The sequence below is a fragment of the Penicillium solitum genome (genome assembly GCF_028829755.1).
Source record: "Penicillium solitum strain IBT 25940 chromosome Unknown utg000009l_segment0_segment0, whole genome shotgun sequence".
Classification (NCBI taxonomy): domain Eukaryota; kingdom Fungi; phylum Ascomycota; class Eurotiomycetes; order Eurotiales; family Aspergillaceae; genus Penicillium; species Penicillium solitum.
The window spans coordinates 2,938,912-2,966,118 of record NW_027072128.1 but is presented as its reverse complement, the minus strand read 5'-3'; the positions used below and the strand labels follow the sequence as shown (position 1 = coordinate 2,966,118).

Below are 27,207 nucleotides of genomic sequence, written 5' to 3'. Positions count from 1 at the left end.
CAGATGGTTGCGTTTGAGGGCTGGTCGGCCACCGCGAATGCGACCTACAAAACCTCAATTGGCTAGCACGATATCTGGACATGCCACGAGGTCTCTATATCCTTGATGTGGAAATTCGTACAAATGCACAGTCCTTGCGCTCAGTACTATATCCAGCACATGGTTTATCCACCGATTGGATTTAAAGACGTGGAAACGGAGGGCCTGCGCTAGCACAGTGCTTCTTTCCTGGCGATGCTCATGATCGACACCGAGGACTCTTTACCACGCCCTATCACTCTCCGCTGCGGAACACTCATGAGATTGCTGTTTGAATATTTTGACTAACAAATTCTGGACCCCACAGATCATAGGGAATAAATGATTTCTAACTCCCCATCCGTTCGACCTGGTGTGATTTCTTCGCTCAGCCACAAACCAGACGACCTTTGACCTTCCCTACTCGAATACTCGACCTATACTCAATACCTCGTCCTCGAAGCCTACTTGCAACATACAATATACCTACCGATTCTCCCATCCGATCGAGACTTTCATTGGGAGACTGTGAATTCCAATATGGCGGAGCCGACGGACTCGAGCGCCCCGCCTGGCGAATCCACCAATCCTGCGACCGAACCGAATGCGCCAGCTGTCCAGACAGACCAACCTTTAGCCCATAATGAGCTGCCTCCAGTGGAAACGAATCAACCCTCTGTGGAAACAAGCCAAGAACCGGCAGCGCCAGCCCAACAAGCTCAACAAGCTCAACCAGCAGACCCAGTACCGCCAGAACCGCCAGTGGAAGCAGCACCACCAGAAGTGCTACCAACGCCGGAAGTGCTACCTATACCAGAAGTCCCAGCAACATCAGAAGCACTAGGAACACCAGAAGTCCCAGCAGAGCCAAACTTGTCCGCCGCAGGCCCACCACAGGATGCGGGCACTTATCAGCTGGAAGAAGCTACCCACCCAGCACAAGGTCCAGATGTGACTTTACCGTCTGTTGAATCATCACTTCCAGCGATTGATCCATCACTCCCACCCATGGACACGTCAAACGGGTTTGATGATCCAGAATTGCACTCCTTTGATGCGTTGCCTTCAATAGGTTCATCTGCGCCCCCCGATATGTCACTGCCTGCGATTGATACAAGTCTCCCCTCTCTCGACCATTCCTTACCAGCAATCGGAACTGATGATATCCCAACAATGGATGGCCATGATTTTGGCGACGATAGTCATTTAGATCATCACGATGCGAACGTCGGCATGGCAGACTCTACGGGTGGACATGACAATGGGGCTGTGAATGGTACATCTCACTATCATTCGACCAACGGTTACCAATATTCGCATAGTCCTGCTCAATCACAGCAACCGGGAAGCCAGCAGTCACCGCAGACGCATACCCACCAGTTCCAGTCACAGCCACAACACTATCAGCAAAACGACATGTATCACAATTCCGGTTCCCAAGGACAGGTGCCACAGGCACCGATTGGATCGCCGCTCCCAAACAATATGCCTCCGATGGCTTCTATGGGGCAATATATGGCTGGATATCCCTCCAATATGGGGAATGCGCAAATGCGATACCAACTCCCGGGGGACCCGAACAAGATGTTATCAGGCAATAGACACAAGAAAGAAGTCAAGCGACGAACAAAAACCGGTTGTTTGACTTGTCGCAAACGAAGAATCAAGGTGAGCGCAAATGTCGTTTTCGCGGGGCGGAGTGTCTCTCGCTTGTGCCCGTCAGACCCCGCCATTTTATTTTGTCCGCTTAAATCCACCTCCCTCTCAACCTCCAACTTTTTTTTAATTTGGTTTTTTGAATATCGGCCTATTTTTCAAGTTCTAACTTTGTTTTAGTGTGACGAAGCACATCCGGTCTGCAGAAATTGTGTGAAAAGCAAACGTGAATGTTTGGGCTACGATCCTGTGTTTCGGACTCAAGCATCTACACCATCAGCTATCCAACCAGCTCCTAACCCTCCTCCTTCGCTGGTTGTCAATCCACAAGGCCCTTCTACCTCATCAGCACCTTCCTACCCTTCCTATCCTTCTGCGCCTCCTGGGTATATGCCCGCTTCGTCTCAACCATTCGCACCTTCCCTCCACTCCGAATCGCCCACTGCCTCTGCCGATCAACACGAGCACGGAGCATCCATTGATTCTTCTTTGGCGACAAATCATCAATCCAATCATACAGATATGCAGAATACTGGCGTGCCACGTCAACAGGGCTCAGAGCCTTCATACAAAGGTGAGTTCATATAATTTGTTTTCTGAATCTGCGCATTGCAGCACTGTGCATGGGTAGCTAACAATTTGTCTCCACAGCCAAAAACCTCTATGTCAACGACCTTTTCTCATTGAGGGGAATCGCCCCTCCTCCTCCCCACCCTGTCGCAACCCTTCCCCCCGGCCGCCTTGAGGAGATCCAGGCAGTTTTCCTGGCCACATACGCACCTGCCATCGACAAGCTCCTCGAAGTTCGCTGGTATTCAGAAAATGCTCTGTCATTGCTCATGGCCGATGCCCAGCTTATGGCAGATTATTCAGCTTTGATCATCGCGTTCAACGAATGGGATCTTCAAGACGGTGAAACTCTAGCTCGTCTAGAGAGTTTCGAAGCCTCGATTATCTGGAAAAGCATGTCGTTGTGTCGCCAGGTACCGGACGGGGAAACTGGACAGCAAGGGCGAGACTGGAATCTCTGTGTGTCTTGCGCGCGGTTGAACGTGGTCGAGGCATTGCTTACTTGGAACCACCTGGACTCCAACCCCTTGTCGCGGGAGCTGGTCATGGATGCTGCCAACCCCCCGAACACTCCAGATCAATTCCAGAGCCGCCAATTGGATTTCTGGGACCAGGTCGGAGAATTCCTTACACTTTATGACAACGAAGCCAGCTCGGCTAAGCAGATCGACGACACCCTCAGTCGGTGTCGGCAATTGCTGGACACATACGAGAACCGTGACATCATATACTCTATCTCCGTCGCACGTCACTTAGGACAGCGCTGGGCTGACTTCCCCAACAGCCTGCCCAAGGTGGGCTACACCACTGAGAAAGAGGCAGGAACTAGGCTCTTCGTCGCACAGAAGTTCCTCGAAGAAGAAGCCGAGGGCAAGGGCACAACACAAGTCTACAAGCGGGTTTGCTGCATGGCAGTCCGCTCATGGTGGGTTGCTCGCGGGTAATCCACTTTAATAGGACCAACATCGCTTCCGAGCGTTTGCACTGCCCCTCATACTCTTTCATTCCTCCTTGCATAATGAGTTCCTAATCAAGGACCATTACACCCTCCTCTCGATCCTGCGTCCTCACGGGGTTTTCATCTTGTTCTTTTGCGGTCGATAAAACAAAAGCATCATGGTCAGGCGTTGTGTTTCTTTTGTTCTGAATGATACGATGTCACTTCTCTGCCTGTTTACATTTCTTTCTTTCTTTTTTCTTTCTATTGGGGGTTTAGGGGACTGGGCAGTGACCGAGCAAAGCACTACGGCGTTTTGGCCTTTTCTTCCCCCCGAACATGTGGAATCGTAATGATTCCACCTGTCTTGTGTACATATAGACCGGATAATGTCTGTCACTCGAAATTGTTTCCTTTCTGCTGTAGTGCTTTTACCTCTGGGGTTTGATTAACAAGTAAAACATCACTTCACCTGGGATGTAACTTTGATCTGCAAATGCGATTGGAAAAGGCAAGCGTTCTGTTTCAGCTTTAGACCCAACAGATTTGCAGGTTTATTGGCAGATTAATAAATCTGTAGACCACGCACCTACATTGCTCTATCTCCCAAGGAGATGATTGGGGGTTCTCTGTGGCCCTGTTATTGTGGGGTTACGGGTACCTACCTATATGCACCTTGCCGACAAACTCTCTCAAGAGGATACATATGCTAATAGGCAATTCAGCGCATAACCCCTCCCGATCTCTATGCGGTGAAACTTCGAATGCAGGGAATGGCTTGCGGCAGTGTTTCAAGTCACAGAAGCGAGTACCAGATGGAATGTAACAACGCTCTGCAGGCAACAATATGGGAAGGTACTCATGGGAGAAAAATCCAGGATGGTAGCTGAAAGCTTGCTGGGAAATCACAACCCAGACTTGTCAACAATGGGACCTTCACATCACTTGTGTTTAAGAGGCCCGTACAACGTGTCCTTTCATGGAGTGTGCTTTTGCGGCATATCAAGGCCTTGTAAGCTCATTTCCCGGACATACTATACCAGATCCTAACATGGTTGTGCTATAGTTCACTCGTCGGCTGATCTACAAGAAGTGCTTCGAACTTGAACCAATCTTGTAGCGTGCATACCCCGAGAGATGAAACCAGAGTACCGAGCTCGTGGGTGAAACTCCAACTGAAAAATCTTCCTCTGCCATGTATGACAGCCAATGAGCCACAACAGGCACTTGATGTATTCTCCTGTTGCCCAAAGTCGCTCGGTGGAGTCTCACGCCCTGGTTCGCCCATGCAATGAACAATTATGAAGTACCTACCTCCCCTAGTGGAATACCGATTTCAATGGGAAGGTATCGAGGTGCTCGAGGTGCTCTCATCGTGCACCCATTGCATAACCACAGACTGGGTCGCAACTTCCACCTATAAACCACCAACGTCAACCGCAAGCAGCCAGCTCAAACTTCTCTTCACCTCCCTCAGGAAGGGCGTGGAGCCTAGTGAATTAGCCTAGGACTTGCAGACAAGGGCCCTTCCATAGGCTCTCTTCCTACTCTCACATTTCAGCGAATTAATTCTCGTTAATATGCACAAATACTGCAAACTATGATCAAATGCTTCTAGACGTAGACCGAATACCATCTAGTAGCACTATCTTGTAGACGCATTATCAATAACTTCAACCCGAATCCTAACCTCTCCCGCTTCACCCTGAAACAAGAACCCAATATCCCTCGTTGAATCAACCAGCTCCACTTCCCTACGCACAAACCGACTCTTATCAAGACCATCCCCCGTTGTCTCAACCCCAGAGCCAATATTAGGTCGATCCTCATCCTCACTATCCTCATCATATTCAACAACACCCTCATCACCCACTTCCTTCTCCACAGGATCCCACTCATCCGTCTCCCAGACCAACCGGAACCCAAACGCCGGTAGCCCGAAGAGCCGCGACACAAGCGCCTTGACCTGATACGTATCAAACGAACCAGGGATCTCCTTGACTTGACTTTTGGATTCGTCATTTACAAGTGGCAGACGGAACGCCATCTTAACCAGACGCGCGGCGACGGACCGCGGATGGATGACTCTCGCACCGGAGGAATCCGACACAACTGCTCTTGTGATAGGTGGCTCGACGTATAGCTCGCAAAGCTCGCTGTACCGCGGGTGTGTAGCGAGGATGGCGGGCTCTTCTTCTTCAGTCGTGGCGGAGAGCTCTTTGCCGATGAGGGATAGGTAGTACATCTCTGCATTGGAGCGGTCTTGTGGTGAGATGGTGCTGTAGTTTAGGATTGTGAGGGATGACGGGAAGCGAGATAGGGTTAGCATGAATGCTTCGTCGACAGTCATTGGTTTAGAGGCTTCTATGACAGAGGGTGGGAGGGGTGGTTGGTCGAAGAGGGGATTGGCGGTGATTCGGAGGGTGGTTAGGCCTGGGAATGTGGTGGGGAGTTTGTTGAGGATGGTCCAGGAGGTGATGTTGTTGCGGGATATATCGAGGGAGCGGAGATTTTGCGGGAATTGGAAGTCTAGGGTTGTATCGGTGGTGTTTGGGTTCACGGTGCTGATGTTGTTGCCACGAATGGAGAGGTGCTCTAATTTTGGAAGCGCGGCAAGGTGTCGGAGAGCTGATATTGAGGTGATCTCGTTGTGCTCGAGGGTTAATGTTGTGATTGTGCTAGGGAGTGCACAAGTTATTTCAGTGAGCTGGTTCGCAGATGCCGTGAGAGATGTCAAGCTAGGGAATCGATATGCAATGGCAGCAATCTATGTCTGAAGTCAGCTTGGTTCATAATTGTCTGTGATTGATAGGGCACATACTTCATCCCAGCTAAGCAGGGTTTCTTCTAGATGTAGCTCGGTGATCCCCTTGAAGGTCAGGTCATCCTCCAAAGCTTGAAATCGGTTTCCGCTATTCTCCAGTTAGCTCTGCCATTTGCAAGTTGACTGGGTTTGAGACTTACTTCAACTTCAGCTTATTCAGGTGCTTAAGCTGGTTGCAAATGTCCCAAACATCGCGCCATCGGCTCAATAAGCTTCGACTGAGGTCAAGTTCCGTGATCTTGGGGCAAGTTTCGCCAATCTTTTGTGCTTCCTCGCTATGTAGGACTTGATCCTGGCTAGAGGATGCAAGGACCCCAACAACCCGCAAGCCATCAAGCAAGACAATGCGTAACTCTTGGAGCTCAGCGAGCTGTTTCCGAATTTTGTCGAAGCCAACTTCTTCAACAACCTTGCCACTAATCTCAATTGCCTTGCCTCGAGCTGTTGCTCCACTGACCAAATCATTGTGGGCAAGGCTGTTCACAGACTCAGAAGCATACTTCTCCCGCAAGCCTTCCAGAAAGCTCAGAGGCTGGTCTGAAGGTCTGGAGGGGCGAACAAAAGACCCCGCCGTGGGATGTTTGCTTTTGCCTGAAGCTAGGTTAGCAATAATCCGGATATAAAAGTAAGAAATTCAATTCATACATGAGAAGTATCTGACGCCTTTATGCTCTCCTGAGTGCTTGCCACGACTTGCATCGTCCCATTCGACACCCAACCAATCGCCGGCGGTACCTTGAACGGTGCCCACATATCGAATAGTACTTAAGTGACCATCAAATGACCGACGTTGGCCTACAGCAGGGACACTCATAGCTCAAGCCAGACCTAACAGGTTATTTGTTCCAGTGTTTTGGTGAGTGCTACTTTGTACTGTGATCCATGATATCGCCCAAACAGCCAGCTTATATAATCAACGGCATTTCACTTCACTTGGCTCCGGGGATGAATGGCTGAAGATTAAGCACATTCCATGTAATCCTACGTAATACACTTCACATATGGTGTATCAGGTTTCACTGCAGCTAGGAAATCTTTTTGGAAAGCTTTTTTTCACAAAACAAAGTCAATAAAGGAACATCATGGATGTTCTAGTATGTGAAGTAAAATAGTCTATATATTAGGAAGGCGGTCTATACGGATAATATGGGCCAATACTTTCGAGGTCTTAATATGATTTCCTTACATTTTGATATACAAACGGCAAGACGAACTTTTAATGAGTCAAATATTAGATTATTAATACGTAATTCTATCATAACATATGAAGAATTAAATATTTATTTCGCACAAAGGCCACACAACCATAGTAATAACTGCCGTGGTTGACGGCAGCATGTTAGCTACGATAGGAAGGCGGTCACTGCAGATACCGCCTACGCAAAACACCTGGATAGTCAACTCCACCAACTTTCTTCAAGCTCCAGCGCCGACAAGATGGATTACCAGGTACGTACACACTCAGCTAGCGCATTGCCATATTCTTAATCTAGAATCATATCATGCTAACACATCCCCCAGAACCGAGCAGGCTCCAAATTCGGCGGCGGCGGCGTCGCCTCCAAATCCGCCACCAATGCCGACCGACGCGAGCGGCTGCGCAAGCTCGCCATGGAGACAATGGACGTCGAAAAAGACCCCTACATCTTCAGAAACCACCTAGGCACATTCGAGTGCCGACTCTGCCTGACAGTGCACCAGAACGACGGCTCGTACCTCGCCCACACGCAGGGCCGCAAGCACCAAACGAACCTCGCACGACGAGCAGCGCGCGAGGCGCGCGAAGGCAAGAACCAGGACCCCTCGTCTCTGCCCGGTGTTGCGGGCGTGCAAGTCAAGAAACAGCTCATCAAGATCGGCCGGCCGGGATACAAAATCACCAAGATCTTGGACCCTCTGACGCGCCAGCAGGGTCTGCTATTCCAGCTGCAGTTCCAGGAGATCACTCCGGGCATTACGCCCCGTGTGCGCTTCATGTCGGCTTTTGAGCAGCAGGTTGAGACGCCCGATAATAAGTACCAGTACTTGGTTGTTGCTGCGGAGCCTTACCAGACTTGCGCGTTTAAGTTGCAGGCTAGGGAGATTGATCGTCGGGATGAACGCTACTGGACTTGGTTCGATGAGGATAGCAAGGAATTCTGGATTCAGGTTATGTTCAAGACTGAGCGGGAGGAGATGTTCAGTGGTGTGCCTGGTCTGGCGCCTATGCAGACTTGAAATTTCTTCTCATTTGCCCTTTTTGCTCATTTATCTGTCTCGCTCTGCTTTTCTTTCGGACACGCATCAAAAGATGGTGGTTGGCTCCATGGCGGGAATCGGGATAGGCGTTTCGGGGTTGTTCTATGTTGATACTTCGTTTTTATCTGATTCTCGAGCGACTCCCTTTTCATGACAATGAAATTCAATTTTGATGGCAGACATGCCATCAACAGTTCCAATGTTTCTTATATCTCTCTCCCCTTCGGCAAAGACCAAGTGGTGGCAGTTTTCTTTTTTTAGGGGAGCCTGTTTTCGGAATCTACAATAATATAAATGGTCCGCCGTTTATTCCTGTCAGCAAGGCAAGTCAGAAAAGGCAAATGCAATGTATTTTTTTAGGGTAATATCCTGACTATCCTAAAATCAGTTGGGTCTCTCCGAAGATTGACAAGTAGTGTGTGTATCGTCTTGAGAAGGATGCAAGGCGTTAGATACATATGTATGTATCGTATCAACAAGTGAAACCGAAGATGGGTCATGATTCGGGAAAACAACATCGCTGATATGCTCAATGATAATGGGCAACGAGGTGAAAACAAAACCGAGCTTTTTTCTGACCGACAAAAGAGTACCGTTGAGAAACGAAGGATGCAAGCCCTGCTTGCTTCCGCTGTCCTCAGGAATCGGTCAGTCTCGGAACACAACAAACCAATCTAAGTGGTTTGGAAGGCATTGAAGGCCTTATAGGTGTAGCCGATGAACGGCAAACTCATCTCGGCTTCCTGCGAGTCCGGCATGGCACGGGCTTGGGCGCGGTGGATCGCGCTGGTATCCTCCTGAGGAATTTCATCAATCGGGAAGTACGACACATCAATGTTCGAGCTGAGGCGCGGCTCGAAGGGAGCACGGATGCCGCGCAGTTGGTCCCAAACAACACCCCTGAAGAAGGGGTGGTTCTTGATCTGCGTCGCGCCTCCGTGCTGACCACCTTCGCTGCCAATACGGTGATCCGGGTCACACAAGAAACTAAGTAATTCTGTTAGCGGGTGCTCCTTTTCGATTTTGGATAGACATATAAGAATTTACCTTCGGATCAGGGCCTCGGAGTCACGCCCGAGAACCAGTTCATCAGGGAAGTACAAGCACTCTCTCCAGTTGACGATTTTCCGGTAGGTGTCATTTGTGTCTTCGGCACAGAACGGAGGCCAGCCCACAAGACATTCAAACATGATAGCACCGACAGACCACCAATCGCAGAGATAAGTGTAGCCTTGACCGTTGAAAATCTCAGGAGCAATATAATCGGGAGTTCCGACAGTAGAATAGGCCATGGCACGACGAGACTTTCGCCAGGTGTTGATTTGACCACGGTTGGATACTGTCAGGTTGATGGCATCATTGAAGTATCCAGAGTTGCGGTTCCGATCCTTAGAAGTGGAGTTCTTGAGGAGGTTTTGGTAGTAAGCGTTATCATGAGTCTTCTTTCCTCCGGTTGACAGACCGAAGTCAGTAAGCTTGACGTGTCCACCGCGGTCAAGCAAAATGTTGTCAGGTTTGATATCACTGCACAAGAAAGATTAATTAGTATGGATTGTATCGTATGTTGCTTGTGCACTGTATTCTTCTGTAGAGAGACACAGTAGTGCACATGCCAATGTCCCAACCAGCAATCAAAAACAAAGCTTCACTTACCGATGGAGGAAACCAAGCTTGTGTACGGCTTCAATTGCCATTACGACCTCGGCCATGTAGAACCGTGTGATATCCTCGGAGAAGATTTCATACTTGATCAACATGGTCATCAAATCACCACCGGGCAAAAATTCCATCAGCAGGTAAAGGTACGCAGCATCCTGGAACGACGCGTGAAGCTTCACAAGCCAAGGGTTATCCTTCGAATCCGCCAGAATATCACGCTCAGCACGGACGTGGGCTAATTGGTCCTTTTTGAACATTTCGGTCTTGATCAACGACTTGAGGGCGTAAATCTTGCCATCAGTCTTGCGCTGCACGAGCTTAACCTCACCGAAAGCACCCTTTCCGATAATCTTGATGGTCTGGAAGTTCGCCGGCGTCTCCTTTGTGCGTAGGAACCGAAGGAAATCGGACTCTCTCTTGGAAATCAAGTCGGCATCCTGGCGCTTCTTTTCGATGGGGATAGTGGGTTCACGGATTGTTTTGTCAAGTTCGGCCGATCTGTAGGGGCGAACATCATAGGTGTAAGCCACAACTCCGGGAAGCGATTTCAGGCCTTCCATTTGGGACATGAATACTTACCGCATATTACGGTCACGGGCCCGTTCGATGTTCTCGTGGAAGAACACAGTCACCAGCTCCTTTGCTGCCTTTCCTCGCTTGTGCGCATTCTCGGAGTACCGGTCGGGGAAGCGTTGCAACTCTTCATTCTCGGGGGGTGGGCGAGGACTGCGGGGCACAGGGGGGATCAGGTGTGATGCTTGGGCCTGTGTTTGGGCGGGGGAGCCACCGGCGGTGCGAGGCCGCTGGGCCGGGGAACCAGCCCGATTATTGAAAAATCCTGCACGGTTTGCGTTGAGGTCCTGGTTGGAGAATTGCTGGATCAAACCGTTGGTGCCGTCGGGGTAGCCTGGGCGGGCTTGGTAGGCGGGTTGGGGCGATTGCAATGCTTGCTGTTGCGCGTACTGCTGTTGCTGCTGCTGCTGTTGTTGCTGTACATACTGCGGCTGCACCTGCTGGGCTGGGTAATTGTTGGGCATAAAATAACCCGGGGCGTAAGCTGGATTGGAGGGGTCGACGTATTCCTGGGCCCCCTGAGTCTGATAGATGGGCTGGGGGAAGGCAGAGGGGGTAGTGGGATAGGCGCGGTTGTTGGCATTGTAATTACGGTCATAGCCGTAATTCATGTTGTTTCGATTGTTATTGTTGGGATCCATCTTGACTCGAACTCCCAAGGGACTTTTCAAGGTAGATGGGGGGAAGGAGGAAAGTTGGGAGGGAGGGAGTTGACGAGGGCGGGGAGTTTAAAGAAGCGGTGGCTCAGGAGGCAATCTAGCCCCCGACTGGTTGACTTGTTTACATGTTACATGTTTCCACTCGACTTGAAACAACTGTATGTGTTCCCAATGTCTGTGACACTTTTCTTTTTATCCAATGAATCACTCAAAGTAGGCGGCTAAATATTTCGAGGGGAATTGCCAGTATGCTAGCATTGTTGGGGGTAATATTGAGATTTTACAAGACAAGAACTTATTTTCCATACATATCCTTTCTCACTGAGTATTATTTCTCAGTTTCCGAGTCTCTTATAGAATTAATGGAGCTGTAACACGTAAAACAACAATATTCCAAAGTAGGATATCCCTACAGAGGATATCACAGGATATCCCAGGATATCACCTATTCAACCTTGGAACTCATCGTGGGGGTGACAGGTCACGTGCCACATTCTCACTTAGTCATATTTTAGTTCCCCCGGGGCCTTCTTCAACTCGACATTTCCACCTGGGCAGGCCCTACTATTTACTAGTTTTAAACCACTCGCCTCTCACTGCGGTTACATTTTGGAGTGTGCACATGCAGCCCAGGTCCAAAATAAGTTACCTAAGGGGCTCTTCTATTGGATTCGGGGGTGAGGAGTGGAATGGGGAAGGAATACAGGTAACTTGCAGCGGCACTCAACACAGTACATCAGTAAAACATGTATACATTTGGTTCTTTTATTACTCTCACCGCACCTACATTTTCACAGGAGCTTTCATCTTTCCTAGTGAATCCACCGAACCGAATTGCCAATTATACAAAGGTCGGTCCTTTTGCGTGAGAAATTTTACGCCAATCCGAGGAAATACTTCGAACATTACTCAACTGTCATTGGGTATGGCACCTGGTGAAAACACCGCGAATTTCTATGCATTGTAAACTTCAAATGACAGTGTCTTGTCAATAGAAGCAACGCTGGTTCCAACAAAGCAGCTGTAGGTGCCTGTGTCCACCCTTCAGTAGCCGACTTTATCGTACCATGTTAGTTCCTCGCTGTGAACAGTGATTTTCAAATCACGCATTTCTCCTGCTGGCACCCAGGCCTTACTGAAGCCCACAAGAGTCTTCGGGTAACTATCCAGCCCTTTAGCTCGAATCTGGTTCGATGGCGAGATATAGACTTGCACCACCTCATGGCCATTGTGCTCACTATCATTCGATAGGCAAGCATGCAATCATCGAGTCTGCAGATGTGCTCATCTGCCCATGAAGACGAATTACAGATAAGCTGAAAGATGTGTATGAGATTCCAAATCCGAACGGCCATAAAGGAGCGACCTTGCGTTCCTCGAAGGATCTGTAACTGATAAGAACTTTCTCGCCAATGATGGAGCGGTCCTAGGCTACCTCTTCCGGATGCAGTTTGTATTTGCTTGGTCCGTGGTCGGATAATTGGGTGGGAAATGTGATGGGAGTCTTGCCGGTGAAGTTGCATTCACCGAGTAGCACACCCGCCAAAGAATTGCCGTTCTCTTGTCCCTGGTACCATCCGAGTACGATGGCGTGTGCCTGCTCAACCCACGGCATGATAACCGCACTGGCAGACTGAACAGCAATAGCGATATTGGGGTTGGCAGCACAGATGGCACTATCATTTGTGCGGCCCGGTAAGTTCAAGCTCGTTTAATCATGACCCTGTTTTGCGACCCGAACTACGAACCCTTCTAGTCTCCCTAGTGCGAGTAGTTAGCTCGGTTTCTGCTCGTAAAATTTCACCCCCTTTCCTCCTGGGCCACATTTGGTACTTCGCCCTACCGCATCAAAATTTTCCCTGTCTTTCGATCTCTTCTTTTGACCTTTAGCCTTGCGGGTGATACCAGTTGTTATCGGCTTTTCCTTTGATATTGTCCCGGTCATAAATTGTTTCACGATATTTGACCCCTCAATACCAATAGTGTTGAAACTTCAGTATGTTCGACATCAAGGCACGACTTTTCGCCCTCGTCCTTGGAGCGTCTATAGGAGCAGCCAATACGCATGGCTTAGCGTCGAAGAGGTCGATATGATATTCCCACGAAATGGCACCTTTGGGCCGATGACGATCACGCCAATCGGCTTTACAATTCAGAACCCCGAAGCGATTGATAGACTCTATCCATATATTAATTACGGCCTATGGCGGGCTGATCTCCTACTTAAGAATCAAAACACTGGACGCTCATATTATTACCTTGCACCTACGCAATACGAGTGATCCTATATCATTCCTTCAGTCTAGCATAACGACCACTCTGAACCCCGAGAATGAATAGGAATTTGTCTGACAGATGGAATATACAAACTGCTCTACATCGGCAAATGGGACCACTTCCAACGATTGGCGTGGGCTAGCCGTTCCATCCGCTTCACTACAAAAAAAGGGGCAAACCAGCCCAATTTGACCGCTCCTACTGCTAGTGACAAGTGCGGTGACACCTCCGTCCTTACGCTCAACGTCACAAAATCCCTGAGAGCTCAATCGGGATACTATGAAGGCAAAAAGTGCGCCTACTCCTACCCATTGCAAGGTCAGTATCTCGCCTGCAGCTGCCTCAAGCATATCGTCTTCCCTCACTGCGAGATATTGCGCGGACCCTACCGCTATCATAAGCTGCCTGGCCAAAAAGGGTGGGGCTGCTATCAACGATGGGTCTTCTTGCCTAAAATGGTGGGCTGTTGGTGTATTACTAGTTGGAAAGATCTTGGTTTAGATGCGACCTTGTTCATGTTTCCTATGTATTCGAGTATTCCACATGTAAGATATTACCGTTTCAATGATGATTGGGTTTGTCAATATTGATATTCTTTTTACCTAAGGTTAATCGTGGATCACAAGCAAATAAACAGAGTACCTCCGGCCACTCTGGTATGACCTGGGCCATAGTGGTCCCGTGGCTTGACAAGAATCGTGTAAAGCTTCAGTGGGTGATAAAATGAGCTGGTACCACAAGCCCAATTGAGCCCCGTAAGGCTGCATATACGAGTAAAACATTGGAATGACTTTCGTGGGGCGGGTGGAACCTTGGAAGGTGGGTCAAACCGTGGTTAATATAAAGACGACCAATAAACATTAGAAATGAAAGCCCCGCCAACGGGTATACATACCGGAGGATTGATTAATCTTACCTATACCCCTTATGTTTTGTAATTTATGCTATGTAATCGAGGCTCTATATCAATCGTTAGTAGACCCGGAACAGAAATACAGAGAATTGAACCCCATTGATTGGACCCCCTATTTTATGATACGGAATAAAACGACACAAGCCGCCCTAGGCTATAAATGGGGAACCTTGGTTTTTGTTGTGGCCTAGCGGTAATATGCTGTATTTGACACCGACACGGATGGCTAGTACAAGGCCAAAGTTACCTACACCGTTTACTCCGTACTATTAACCTTATTTCTCGACAATTCCCTATCTGTAGCGACGTCCTCTACGACGGGTAAGAGTCATGTGACGCTAGTCACCTGGCGGTGAGACTATAAGCAATTTCTAGGCGTCCTCCCCATTTTTGGCTTTGCCCATCTTTTATATCTTTCCTTGGAAAAGACTTACATCGTAAATCCCCTCTCCTATTCTCTTCCACTCTTGATAAAATGCCATTAAAGCAGGTCGGATTCGGCCAGTACGAACGTCCTTTTGACACGCTCGAGCTCTTTTATCGCGGCGTTGCAGCAACCGGCTCGCCTTTCCAGAAGGAACAGTACCATATATCCAGTGTCATTCAGCTTAAAAATGTGCCTTCTGTCACACAATTACGCCAAGCGTGGAAGGGGCTACGGCACCAACACCCGCAGATCGCAGCTATTTCCGATGAAACAAGTTCTCGATTGATCTATACGGTTCCGTCCCCAGAGATCCTTGAAGAGTGGCTGCAGATGACGTTTGTTGTGCACTACAGTGAGACTCGCCCAGCCGAGAGTCTTGATGCAGTCCTTCCTCAATCATCCCTATTCATGCTCCATTATCTACCACGGTCAAGGGAGTTATTCTTCCGTACACCGCATTGGCGCACCGATGGAACGGGCATGATACTGCTACAGCACGACTATTTGGCTCTACTATCTCAAGGTCCTCAATCTACCCTGCAATTTGATGGCTCTGAGGTGTCACGCATACCCCCAAGCTTGGATGAAGCGGCTGGTATATCACTTGACATTACGGACGAAATGAAAGTGGCCACCGAAGCTGAGTTAGCCGTTATTACCAATGGGACGGCACCCTCTTCTATTGTTCAGACTCTGCATAATACAACACCTGGGAACTCTCGCCGTTTAAGTACTTCTTTTTCCAAAGACCTTAGTGGGAAACTCATCGCGGCTAGCAAGCTCCGCGGCCTGAAGGTGACAGCAGCTGTCCAATCTGCCCTTATTCTTGCTGTGCGGCCACATCTAGCTCCCGTGGATGGTCGCCTAGTCTGTTTTAACACATATGATCTTCGCGATCGGGTTCCGGCGCCTTGGAGTGGGCCCCAGGGAGCGACGGGTCTGTATCATACAGGCCGGCCCTGTAGCATTGGCTTGGTTGCCAACAAGGATTACGATACCATCGCTACAACCTTGACTTCCCACTACCAGCGCGATCTAGAACCACTTTTCAAGATTTTGCCATGTTACGTACAGACGATCGGTTCATTGCTGGCAACACCGCTGGAACTGGCAATCCAAGCACCGGGTGCAGCGCATCCCGAGCTCAGCTCACTTGGTGTTATCGATGACCGTCTGCCAACAGTTCATGCAGGCCCCGCAACCACGGTGGAGATTGAAGACTGGTGGCTGGGTGTTCAAATTATCAATCGGGTTTTGCAGACTTATCTATGGACGCGTGAGGGTGAACTCCATCTCGCTTGTCATTTCAATGACGCCTTTTATGAGCGTGAATTTATCGAGGGATTTCTAGAGGAGTGGAAAGCCAAGTTAGTGGAGGAGCTGATTGCCTAGTCGCAGGCTTGCGAGCTACCCGTAAACGATCTGCAGTTAGGCCGCCCAAAGTGGATCCGCTTTGACTCCGTTCACGCACTAATCAAGCCTAGTGCGGGGCGCCTAATGTGGGGCGCCTAATCTGGGGAGTAGCCCCCAAATAAACGGCGGTTATCCGCTCTGCTATTTCTCGATCATCTTCATCATTTTCTAGAGTACATACGAACTATAACAACATGACTGGAAACCTCACTTGGTTCGTGACGGGCTGCTCCTCTGGCATGGGAGAATGCCTGGTCCGGGGGATTCTTGCAGCGGTACGCAACTGGGTTCTGCTTTTACCTGCGCATATCAGATTTGCTAATAAATCGCAACCAGGGTGATCAAGTGATTGCAACAGCTAGGGCGCGAGACTCAGATGCTTTTGATCGCCTAGCTCCACTGAAGGAGGCAGGAGCCGCTGTGATGGAGCTAGATGTCACGGCATCAGCGGAAGTGCTCAATGCTAAAGTTAAAGAAGCGTGGGCAATATACGGCAAAATCGACGTCCTTGTCAACAATGCTGCCTACATTGATACGGGTGTATTCGAAGAGATCGAGTGAGCCATAACCCGAACGTGTACAGTGGGATGTACAAAAAACCTGACATCGGCTCTAGTGAAGCATTCCTTACCCAGGCCATCCACACCAATGCCATTGGTCCTCTCAATCTTACACGTGCCTTCCTTCCATATATGCGGGATAGGCGGACTGGGACTATCCTTTTTATGTCATCCGTGGGTGCTTACTATGGTGCACCGGGCGCCAGCGCATACTCAGGCTCGAAGGGTTTACTCGAAGGACTAGTTCCTAACCTCAGCCTGGAAATCGAGCCATTTGGCCTCCGAACCTGCATGGTCACGCCTGGTTACTTTCGTACCAGTGTTATGACACCAGGCAATATTCAGTACCGAGCACCGAACCCATTACCGGAATATGCCGAGACGAATCTGCTGATCAAGGCAGGATGTGATGCTGCGGATGGGAACCAGCCCGGGGATCCTCTCAAAGCGGGTGCTTTGATAGTGGAGGCCGTCAGAGGTGAGGGCCGATGTACTGGCAAAGAACTTCCCTTTAGGCTTCCATTAGGACCTGATGCAATAACTGCGATAAGAGAAAATTCTCAGGCAAAGCTAAGGATCTGTGATGAGTGGGAGGACTTTGCATCTGCTACCAATTTTTGAAAATGCCAGCATGCAAATCATGTGAAATGTGCTATTGCAGCTCAAATTAAGTAATGACTTCGTATAGTATAATTCATCGCAAACCTTTTATACAGTTGACTTTGTTGACGCTCTATGATTTACGGGGAATATAAATTTGACCGCATTTGTGCGAATGAACTGATAGACGTCATTCCGGGGAACATCAAGCGCCATCTTCACCATGAAGTTCACGGCTGTTCCATTTGCCCTGCTTTATGATAAATTATATTTTGTGATAAAAGCCAGAATATTTTAGAAAATCCAACACCGGGGAATATGAAAATCCTCATTGTGGGTGCAGGTCTTGGTGGCCTCGCCGCTGCGTGCTGCTTTGCCAGGGACGGTCACATTGTCCAGGGAAGTAGACTAACTGCTGAGGTTTGATTCCACTAATAATTATCCTGCGCAGGTCTTTGAAAAGCGAGATAAATTGTCGCCAAAGGGAAGCGGGCTGATGATTCGCCCTGGTGCGTCTCGCATTCTTCAATCCTGGGGCCTTGGAGACGCCATTGAACAAGTCGCGGACACCTGTCTTCCGTTCTCCATCCGAGACCTGAAGACCGGTAAAGATAAGGTACGTGCCTTGCCAGCATCCCTCACCAGATACCCAGATTGGGGAATCCATCGACCCATTCTACAAGATATTTTCTACCAACATGCCATCCAGGCTGGGGCCGAAATTACCTTTAGCAGTATCGTGGAAGACTTTTCGGATGAACCAGACAGAAGGCCAAGCTTACAGTTTCGAGGAGGCAAAACAACTTTTGGTGATCTTATCCTCATTGCTGACGGGATTCGATCACGCTTACGCCCCAAAGCCTTGTTTGACATATCTACGGGATGGTCCGTGGACCCCAAAGTCAGCGATTCGATATTCTACGGCGTAACAGTGCCACAGCGAGAACTTGAATCAGATAATGATGCCGCTTTATTGCTCCAGCAAGTTGAACCATGTGTTTGGGCCGGTAACGAACGTTTTGTTGTCGGTCGGAAGCCTAGAAAAAGTGAATTCTGGAGCGGATTATTCGGGCTCAATCACGATGATGGCGAAGCTAGTATGTGGAACGAGGTATGCTTCTAGCTCTACGCAAGCCAGCTGTGAAGCTAAACCCCACCAAGGATGGTGATATCGTCTTTTTGAGGCAGCGTTTCGAGGGGATCTGCCCACCTCTTTCTGTAGTTCTCAGATTAGCGACCAAGTGCGACAGATGGAAAATTGCCGAAATGCCAAATATTCCTCGTTGGACGAGCAAGTCTGGCAGAGCCATCCTACTAGGAGACGCAGCGCATGCAATGCAGCCCAATGCAGCACAGGTTTGTGTCACGTCAAGACTCGAAATTGATTGGAGATATATACAACTAGAGTGCTGTGCTAATTTCATCTGAACAGGGGTTATCCTAGATTATTGAGGATATAGGAGTATTGCGAACATTGATTTCGTCATCCCCTCATTTGGATATCTCACTAATTAGTAGATCCTGGGAAAATATACGGAAGCCTCGGGTTGAACGCATCAAGTCCTATGCTGCTTGGAACACGCAAATGTTTCTCGGTAATAAACATCGTGCGGCTTCACATCCAAAATATCCCGATGCCGACTGGGATTCTATCAAAGATATCGAGCCTAATTCTGCTGCCGATTTTACAAGTCCTGCATTTTTCAAGTGGGCCCACGAATATGATGCGGTTGAACAAGTGAGTCTGTCTCACTTGGCTCGTGTGCATTCCCTGATCCGAAGAAGTGAGAAGAGAAGAATGCAACGACAATCGATAAATACGAAATCGCTGACAATGAATAAGACCCAGAAATACTTGAAGCAAACCTGCAAAGCAAGTCCGAAATTGTGATTATTTAGTATAGGAGCTTGACAGAAATCAACTTGTACAGTAAGGTATGGTATAGGTGACAGATATATATCACTCTAAATCGACCAAAGTCCGCTATTTTTCCAATCTACCTAGATATACGGACAGGCCGACTAACAATAATATACACTCTTTTGCTTGGGCACCACTTTGCTACGTGGTCAAGAATCGAATTATATAGCTGGAAGCGGTTTTGAGAGTGTCCTTTGGGTGCGAGTTAGACATCGAGAATTAGTAGTTTGCCTGGCATATTGAAATCTTCAAATTATTATGGAAAGCGTGAGGTGGAAGCGAAGGATTATTGTTTCTCGTAATATCCCATTCAATCTTTAACTCCTTTGAAATCCTTTGTGGCGTCTCTCAGTGAGCTTGAAATCTCACCAGGTGCAGTCACCACCATATTGCGTACACCACGCCATCTGAACCGGTGCAAGGTTTATTCCCCGCGACAGCATCCTCTCTCTCATATCAGACAATCTCACAGCCGCGTCAACTTGGCTCCTGTTTTGCCCGCTTGGGGTTCGACGCCCAGACCACATATTTTCTCCCGCGGCACTGGACCGCGGCCAGACCATCGTATCCAGGTTTGATGGGTCACTCTGCTCGCTAAAGAGATGGATCTCGCCTCCGATGACCAGTGCAGCCTGCTCAGCAGACAGGGAAGCGGTTGGGTCATATTCCCACACCACACGCCAGTTGTTAATCGGCGAACAAAAGTCAGCGTACGGGTAGTTAGCTGGAATGTCGGCGTCTTCGAAGTTAAACCATTTGCCGTGACCACACGCGAGGTACTAGATACTATTAGCAATTGGCAATGAGGATTTCATGGACCGTTCACAAACCCAGCTGTCGGTATCTCCAAAGAGAGCCTTGTGCCCTTGCGCGGTCACCTTGCTGAGCGCGGAACCACCATCCCAGGTTTGAACTATGACATCTTTTCCAAGGGTGATATTCCACGTGAGAAGCAATTCCTGCCAAACAATTGGTACAAGGCCTGCTTTCCTGACCAAGTCATGACTGTGGTCGACGAACTTTTGGAGTAAGGGCGTGATGACTGCGGTGTCATTGGAGTTGACAGTGTCATCCAGAAGGTAGTCGCTAGCTTCAATCTCGTCTCCGCCAGTGTGGAAATATGCCGAATACGGAGAAAGTCTGGGAAGGACATCGTCGAAAAGTTTGGTGACAAAATCGTATACTGGCGTGGAGTTAAGCTTGAGTTGTCCACAAGGGGGCTGAGAGCAATAATCATGCCATGACTGCTGACGGAATGCAGTGATGAGATCTGGGTATGCGAATCCAATCGCTGTTGTGTGACCAGGCATATCAATCTCGATGATAACTTCGATACCACGATAGATACCGTAGATCTGAATATCCTCGATATCCTGAGGTGTATAGGATAGTCCGGCCTGATACGCGCCTTTTTGAGATAGTTCCGGGAGCGCGGGAACATCTAGGGGCCAAGCTTGTGCATCGGTGATATGGATGTGGAAACGGTTGAATTTGTTCCAAGAAAGGGCATCAATGGTCCTCAGGATGTGCTCTTTGGGGTACCAGTTTCTGGAAACATCCAAGTCCAAACCTCGATGGTTAAATTTCGGCCAATCACTGATACTGACTGGGGCGAGATTGGAATACACGCCAGTGCCATTGACCGAGTGCGAATAGAACAACTGTGTGAAAGTCTCGAGAGCGCGGAGAATACCAGTAGACGATACTGCCGAGATAGTTGCTGCGCCATTGGTTGCAATCGTCAAGTTATAAGTCTCATCAACAGTGCCTGCGAGTGGCTTGAATGTCGAGTTGCTGTCTTTTGTCGTTTGGGTGATCTGGAGTTTCCGTATATATGTTTTTGAACCAGTCGCCGGGGGCTCGAATTTATCTAGTTCATTGCGAGGGTGGAACTTCCAAGGAACAATACTACTTGTGAATATAGACTCTCGAGTCCTCTGGACAGCGGCCGCGACAATTTCCAAGCTTGAGATCGTCTTTACTCCAGCTTTGGGCTGCGGAAGCTGAGGTTGAACATCATTGTCAGTTTCTTGATAGAAGAATAAAGAGCCCTATTGACCTACATCCTGCTGGTTGTAGGAGACCTGAAAGTCCTCCGCTATCCAAACAGTAGAACTTCCGTTGGTGAAAGATTGAGGAGCAGGCCACAAGGCGGCCACATGACCGACAAAGGAGAGGAAGGCAACGAACTTCATGGTGATTTGAATGAATAGAAAGTCCAATTCTTCCAGGAACTTCAGACGCATGATTTATATATAATCCAACCACTAGTTAGTATCATCAGGGGTCAATTAAGCGATGTCGTGACGCTGCAGGAACGCTGCAGTCCTGCAGCGTTGTATGTACAAGGTTACACTCGCTAACTAGGACTAGAAGATATTAGTTAACTATAATCTCCTACGAATAATGTCGTGATTTCTGACATTCATGTCGTTTTTTTGGGACTGAATGCTATAATATAGAATGATCGACACTGTTGGTATAGTGCGCTAACCCATTTAGTTATGCGCCACCGAGAGCCGGAGCTAGTCACTAGCTTAAACTTACGTGCAAACCTAAGCATAGTTCGTTTCGTCTAACTCGATATACAACATACTTCGCAACCCCTAGGTCAGATATGATGCAACAGTATGGGTCTTGCTCAGGTGGACTGAACAAACGGGGCTAGGTGACCCATTAATAAACATTACCCCGTCTATATCTTAAGTTTTTCTACTATACATACGGATTCTGCAATGTAACATCGGCTTCACTCCACATGTGATAAGACGCGGGGATTTAATCTATCTTCTCTTGTTGTATGGCCACCCTCATAGAACCGAGCCCCGCTACTACTAGATATGACCATGACTATGGGAATACTCGAGCCTTTTACGCAGCACGTAATTATAGCGGCATATGACAAACAAGTTTGCCAATTTGATATGTGAATTGCATATGCGGTTATAGCACAATATATGTCTTGCTATCATATCAAAGACCACATGGGCTTCTCAAAAGGATATATAAGTACGGATTATTGCATTTATGGTTGAAGTCATTCTATTTTCCTACAATTCTTGCATCCTTTAGTTTTCCTATCTTGTAAAAAGCTCTTCGAGATGGTCCGATTTCCTATACTCGTCAGCGTGGCTACTCTTGCCCTATCAAAGATAGCCTCGGCGAAATACACGTTGGCCAACTCATACGATGCCACCAACTTCTTTGACGGGTTTGAATTTCGAAACGGCACTGGATCTGGCGGGTTCGCTCAATATGTGGATGCCGCTACCGCAGAGGCGAAATCCCTAGCAGGCATCAGGGACGGAAAGGTGTACCTAGGTGTTGATAATGTGACTGAAAACACGACTGGCGGTCGAGAATCTGTCAGAGTCATCACGAAGAATGTATGGACCAATGGGCTTTATATCGCTGATATCGCCCACATGCCGGGTAATGCCTGTGGCGTCTGGCCGGCCTACTGGACCAGTGGACCAGACTGGCCTAACAGCGGCGAGATCGATATTATCGAAGGCGTCAACTTCCAGAAAACCCCAATCATCACCCTGCACTCTGGGAAGAACTGCACTGTCACAAATACAGGCTCAGCAGCTGGCTCGGTCCTCGTCGATCCCGATTGTGACAGCAGTACCTCTGGCGGTTGCTCCCAGACGTCGACAAATACCCAGGTATACGGGGATGGATTTAACGCGATCAATGGTGGTGTTTACGTAATGCAATGGACAACGAGCTACATCTCGGTTTGGCTCTTCCCCCGTGACAGCATCCCGGCCGACATCACGGCAGGGGCTCCAGAACCACCCACTTGGGGCACGCCGTTGACCCGGTTCGTGGCCTCGGGCTGCGACTTTGCCTCTCACTTCAAAAGCAACGACATTATATTCAACACGAACCTGTGTGGCTGGGCGTAAGACATATGATCCCCCTGATGCAATAAGAGGTGCGCTAACACACACACTAGTGGAAGCGCGTGGTCATCAACTCCCGAGTGCAGTGCAAAGGCTGCTACCTGCAAGGAATACGTGGCCCAGAATCCGTCGGCGTTCTCGGAGGCGTATTGGTTGATCAACTCTGTGAAGGTGTATGAATGGAGCAATGCTGCCGAATAGGGCTTCAATCTCATTACCATACTTCCAGCAGGCCGAAATCAGATGAAATCACAACTAGGTCCATAAAACTGAGAGCCTCAATGTGCAATATAAAGTCCAACCACCTTGGCCTTCCATTAGATCGTTGTGGTGTCACGGCTGAAATCTTTTGCATGAGAATCTTCCATTTTAAATTGGTTAAATATAGACAATCATATGTTACAAGCTAAATGTGACCTAACAAATAGTTTATTCCTGTTCCTTCGGGTCTAGACTTCAAAGCTAGTGTCCTTAAATATTCGCTCTTATGGTAAAGATTTTCCGCCAGCTTCCTAGCGCACTTCTCACTCATGTATATTTCAATCGAATATCTGCACATCGGCTGCTAAGTTCCGTAATCATAGCTGCAAGTTTAAATTTCACTTTGATCGAACTGTCGAACAGCTTAGCACATGATAAAATCATTGATGTAAGAATTAAGCTCTCTTTTTCTTGACAGACCTCCATTCAATGAGCAAGCTTCCTATCAATGTCGCAAACGTCAATCCAACAACCAAATGCCACGTCTCACTCAAGCTTTTACCAATATCCTCAAGAACCTCCATGTGTCGATTCGCTGGTGCCCCTCCCACGAGATTCGTCAATACATTATCCTGGATGGTCACAGCATCAATGTCTGGGACTATGCGGACCAGACGAGTACAAGCCCACATCAGCCACAGTGTGGAAGTCATCGGTAATACTAGAAGCCGAAGAGCGATCGGCTTCTGGAATATTGAACATGACATTCGCCTTTCAGCCCTATCTGGGCACAGCGGTAGCAAGGATGTTAGTGTCAAGTCCATCCAGGATAAGCAAGGCCGTCATGGTGAGGATAATGAGCCAAAATTTCAAGCCAGTGGGATACTCTTTAGTGTCTTCACTTGCCTCACCTGAGCGAGTTTCAGAGTCCGTGGTGTTTTCTTTGTGTGGGCTTGCATCGTTCTTCCCCCCGCCTTGATGCCATCATTTGTTTCATTGTCATCAACCGTCACACTGTTCTTGCCGAGACCACTAAGCTCAGAGATTCGAACTCTAGCCCCCGAAGGGACTAGCTTAGCAGACGAGCGCCTTAGACCACTCGGCCAAACTGCCATTACGACAGTAGACTAGTAGGTACGTAGATAGAAATAGACCGAATGTAACAGGTATCAACCAATGAGGTCAAGATATTTCATAAACGAAAATGAAAAAGATTTTACGTCGGGCTAGATATAAACCGACCACGACGGAAGACTTGTATGTGACGGTCAGAGGATATGGCCAATAATTTTCCCTCTCCAATTAGCCTCATCGTTTCTTTACTCTGACAGAGTAACGCTAGTCCTAATTAAGAAAGACGCTGCCAATTGGATTCTTGTATAGAATGTGGAATAGATTAGGAAGAGAAGAATAAAATATAAAGGTGAGGCGGTGGGGGTGCGGTAAGACATATGTCTCATATACAAGAAGCTCAACGCTCCCTCCATGTTCTCTTTTGCCTCAGGTCATCCGCGGAGTCAGCGTTTCAATGTTTTCCGCCTGTACCAGCCCCAGCCCACCCCGGTCGGGTCGGCCCGGTAAGCTTCTGACTCTAACCTTAGAATCCCACCGAGTGGCCTGACATATACACATACCCTGTTTCTGAAGAACCTGATGATACCAGCGTGCTTACAAATTTACAACCTTGTTTTCATATAACTGTGTTCTATAGATTTACAATTTGCGATCACTGACTCATTTCTAGCCCTACCCTTAAGATGATTGTGCCTTGTTACTTCCCCAGAGGGAACGCGGCGTCAAGCCCACTCGGTTTCTACTGGTATTGTAAGCCTCTTCACAACCTTCCATATCTCTAAGCAACTCCAAAGCCCTGGGGTCTACATTCACTGTGGCAGCCAGGTAATGCAAAGCAGTATTTCCATCGACGTCTTGGGCACCCACAATGACACCCACGACCTGTGCAAGAAGCTGTAGCGTATTAAGCTGGGCCTCTTGTTCCAGCGAGGTGAGCGGTATCGTTGGACTGATATGCTGGCCTGGAATAGGCCTCGTGAGCCTGGTACCATTACTTGGACTCAAGTGCATGGGACTGGGGAATGCGTGCGATAGCCAGTGGGAGTCAAGAGTGCGGGTGCAGTGAATACTCTGGACAAAATCTGGATTTTTCTGGTCGATATAATCGGATGTCAAGGGGAGAGATGCAATGTGGAGTAGGCTGTGTCCTAATGCCGTGGTCCCTGCGGTAGAAAGTGACATAGGGAGGCGGGATAGGAGGCCCGGATCGTGATGGGAAACTGCTAAGTGGAGCGGGTGAATGTCGAAAATGGGAGAGCGTAGGTGTTGATCAAGGTCAGGGTGTTGGAGGAGGTGCACGATACACGCCCAGATATTCGGGTTGTGTGGGTCGCACCGTAGAAGTGCAAAAGAGAGTGGTGGTAGTGCGGCTGTTGGAGTCGCGAGAGGGAGGTAGTTGGGAGAGTAACGATACACGTGCAGCAATTTATGAAGCATTGCAGGCTGGCCAGCTTGAATAGCTTCATGGACGGGAGAGGAAGTGCTGATGAACGATGGCTTGGTATCGTCAAATTCGGCTCGACTAGCCTCCGAAGTACTTAGCCAGGCGGACTCATCCGCTCCTACATCGCGAACCAGACTAAACAGGCCCTCATTTCCAAGCCCAGCAGCCACTTCCAATGCCGTGAGTGCTTTTGATAGCCGCAATCGTTGACCAGGAACATTCGGCTCCGTCCAAAAACGTGGGAAGCCTTTACTTCGCTCATCCAATTCGGCTTGGGTTAAGGGCTGAGTCTGCTGTATAATCCCTTTGCCCTCTGCCACGGCTATAGTCCTTGAACCCATGTGACCTTCGGCACGAGGCTCTGCTCCCCATTGTGCACCTAGAAAGCCTTGGAGTGTACTGATATGATACTTACTCATCGGTTGTTATTGGAATCTCGACTACCCAGATCCGGTTTCTGCAGGATCTTTGTCGATATGGAGTGTCGCAATAGTTGGTGATTCGGCCATCCCATTGCAATCCTCTAGTTTGGGCTAACGGCAGTCACAAATACGGGACACAAAATGCCCCGTAGCACGTGCACGTGTGCCTCGAAACAATTACGAATGAATGCAATCGTCTCACACTTGGTCCAGACAGGAACGGACTCCATTTATACAGCATTTCCAAAACTTCAGTCCCTTCCCCAAACACGAAATTCAGAATTCAAGCTTGCCTGCCTGGAAATATTTTACAACAGACTGGATAAGACTTAGGATAGGTAGCCTCTAATGATCGACGGTTCTCGCCTATTAGCGCCGGGACGGGCCGGACTGTGGGTCTTCTAAACTGGAACGAGCCTGATGACGCGGAATCCGATTTCTATTCCAAACTACCTGAGCTTTCCAAAACACAAGGCGAAAAAGGTGATGGGAGGCATAACTCCATTACTTCAAAATTCACAACCGCAATACAATATTCCAGCACGCAAGGAAGCAGCATAGCTGGTTGCCCCGGGCAACCCCCGGGGGTGAAGCTACAAATCACAACGGTCCACTTGTGATTGGCTTCCGATGTATTGCCTCTCATATCAAGCCATGCTTAAACGTACGCCTGTCGCTTGTGTAGAACCTATGTACTGGGGTTTATTGGTTTGTGATTAGATTCCAAGGTTATATTTCCCTACATGTAGGGAGTGGACATAGGTAGCTGGCAGGTAGGATTCAGATAGCAAGAAAGTGGGTAGTACCTTCCCAAGAGACTAGAATAGGTCCAAAACATAAGATCTTCTATGGAAGGACCCCTTATAGCTCAGTGGTTTAATCATTGGAGAATGTAGCGGACCGAGCCGTGATA

The 27,207-nt window shown here is 48.6% G+C and overlaps 11 protein-coding genes across 11 annotated transcripts; 5 read left to right on the top strand and 6 right to left on the bottom strand.

Moving 5' to 3' along the window:
• Positions 1-558: 558 nt before the first annotated feature.
• Positions 559-3,188, top strand: N7455_012206 (putative C6 finger domain protein; the record flags this gene model as incomplete). The annotated part of the gene is made up of 3 exons (XM_040957345.2): positions 559-1,686; positions 1,855-2,248; positions 2,326-3,188. The coding sequence occupies 3 exons, from the start codon at positions 559-561 to the stop codon at positions 3,186-3,188; spliced, it is 2,385 nt and encodes a 794-aa protein (XP_040812284.2).
• A 1,638-nt stretch (positions 3,189-4,826) lies between these two features.
• Positions 4,827-6,819, bottom strand: N7455_012205 (uncharacterized protein; the record flags this gene model as incomplete). The annotated part of the gene is made up of 4 exons (XM_065606831.1): positions 4,827-5,948; positions 6,003-6,093; positions 6,146-6,596; positions 6,651-6,819. The coding sequence occupies 4 exons, from the start codon at positions 6,817-6,819 to the stop codon at positions 4,827-4,829; spliced, it is 1,833 nt and encodes a 610-aa protein (XP_065459997.1).
• A 623-nt stretch (positions 6,820-7,442) lies between these two features.
• N7455_012204 (spliceosome assembly protein PRP11) lies at positions 7,443-8,222 on the top strand (the record flags this gene model as incomplete). Its single annotated transcript, XM_040957349.1, has 2 exons — positions 7,443-7,454; positions 7,527-8,222. The coding sequence occupies 2 exons, from the start codon at positions 7,443-7,445 to the stop codon at positions 8,220-8,222; spliced, it is 708 nt and encodes a 235-aa protein (XP_040812200.1).
• Positions 8,223-8,917: 695 nt separating this feature from the next.
• On the bottom strand, positions 8,918-11,116 carry N7455_012203 (serine/threonine protein kinase CBK1; the record flags this gene model as incomplete). The annotated part of the gene is made up of 4 exons (XM_040957355.2): positions 8,918-9,230; positions 9,291-9,767; positions 9,897-10,400; positions 10,482-11,116. The coding sequence occupies 4 exons, from the start codon at positions 11,114-11,116 to the stop codon at positions 8,918-8,920; spliced, it is 1,929 nt and encodes a 642-aa protein (XP_040812208.1).
• Positions 11,117-12,560: 1,444 nt separating this feature from the next.
• Positions 12,561-12,749, bottom strand: N7455_012202 (uncharacterized protein; the record flags this gene model as incomplete). Its single annotated transcript, XM_040957263.2, has 1 exon — positions 12,561-12,749. One exon carries the CDS (start codon positions 12,747-12,749, stop codon positions 12,561-12,563), a length of 189 nt encoding a protein of 62 aa, XP_040812290.2.
• Positions 12,750-14,799: 2,050 nt separating this feature from the next.
• N7455_012201 (uncharacterized protein) lies at positions 14,800-16,143 on the top strand (the record flags this gene model as incomplete). The annotated part of the gene is made up of 1 exon (XM_040957226.2): positions 14,800-16,143. The coding sequence occupies one exon, from the start codon at positions 14,800-14,802 to the stop codon at positions 16,141-16,143; it is 1,344 nt and encodes a 447-aa protein (XP_040812261.2).
• Positions 16,144-16,358: 215 nt separating this feature from the next.
• Positions 16,359-18,941, top strand: N7455_012200 (uncharacterized protein; the record flags this gene model as incomplete). The annotated part of the gene is made up of 7 exons (XM_065606830.1): positions 16,359-16,439; positions 16,501-16,721; positions 16,781-17,195; positions 17,776-17,940; positions 18,034-18,435; positions 18,486-18,680; positions 18,757-18,941. The coding sequence occupies 7 exons, from the start codon at positions 16,359-16,361 to the stop codon at positions 18,766-18,768; spliced, it is 1,491 nt and encodes a 496-aa protein (XP_065459996.1). The 3' UTR covers positions 18,769-18,941.
• A 669-nt stretch (positions 18,942-19,610) lies between these two features.
• Positions 19,611-21,440, bottom strand: N7455_012199 (beta-N-acetylhexosaminidase; the record flags this gene model as incomplete). The annotated part of the gene is made up of 3 exons (XM_040957271.2): positions 19,611-20,024; positions 20,076-21,248; positions 21,309-21,440. 3 exons carry the CDS (start codon positions 21,438-21,440, stop codon positions 19,611-19,613), a joined length of 1,719 nt encoding a protein of 572 aa, XP_040812237.2.
• A 906-nt stretch (positions 21,441-22,346) lies between these two features.
• Positions 22,347-23,354, top strand: N7455_012198 (glycoside hydrolase family 16 protein; the record flags this gene model as incomplete). The annotated part of the gene is made up of 2 exons (XM_040957340.2): positions 22,347-23,152; positions 23,207-23,354. 2 exons carry the CDS (start codon positions 22,347-22,349, stop codon positions 23,352-23,354), a joined length of 954 nt encoding a protein of 317 aa, XP_040812216.2.
• An 869-nt stretch (positions 23,355-24,223) lies between these two features.
• Positions 24,224-24,469, bottom strand: N7455_012197 (uncharacterized protein; the record flags this gene model as incomplete). The annotated part of the gene is made up of 1 exon (XM_065606829.1): positions 24,224-24,469. One exon carries the CDS (start codon positions 24,467-24,469, stop codon positions 24,224-24,226), a length of 246 nt encoding a protein of 81 aa, XP_065459995.1.
• A 637-nt stretch (positions 24,470-25,106) lies between these two features.
• Positions 25,107-26,213, bottom strand: N7455_012196 (uncharacterized protein; the record flags this gene model as incomplete). The annotated part of the gene is made up of 1 exon (XM_065606828.1): positions 25,107-26,213. The coding sequence occupies one exon, from the start codon at positions 26,211-26,213 to the stop codon at positions 25,107-25,109; it is 1,107 nt and encodes a 368-aa protein (XP_065459994.1).
• Between the last annotated feature and the right edge of the window lie 994 nt (positions 26,214-27,207).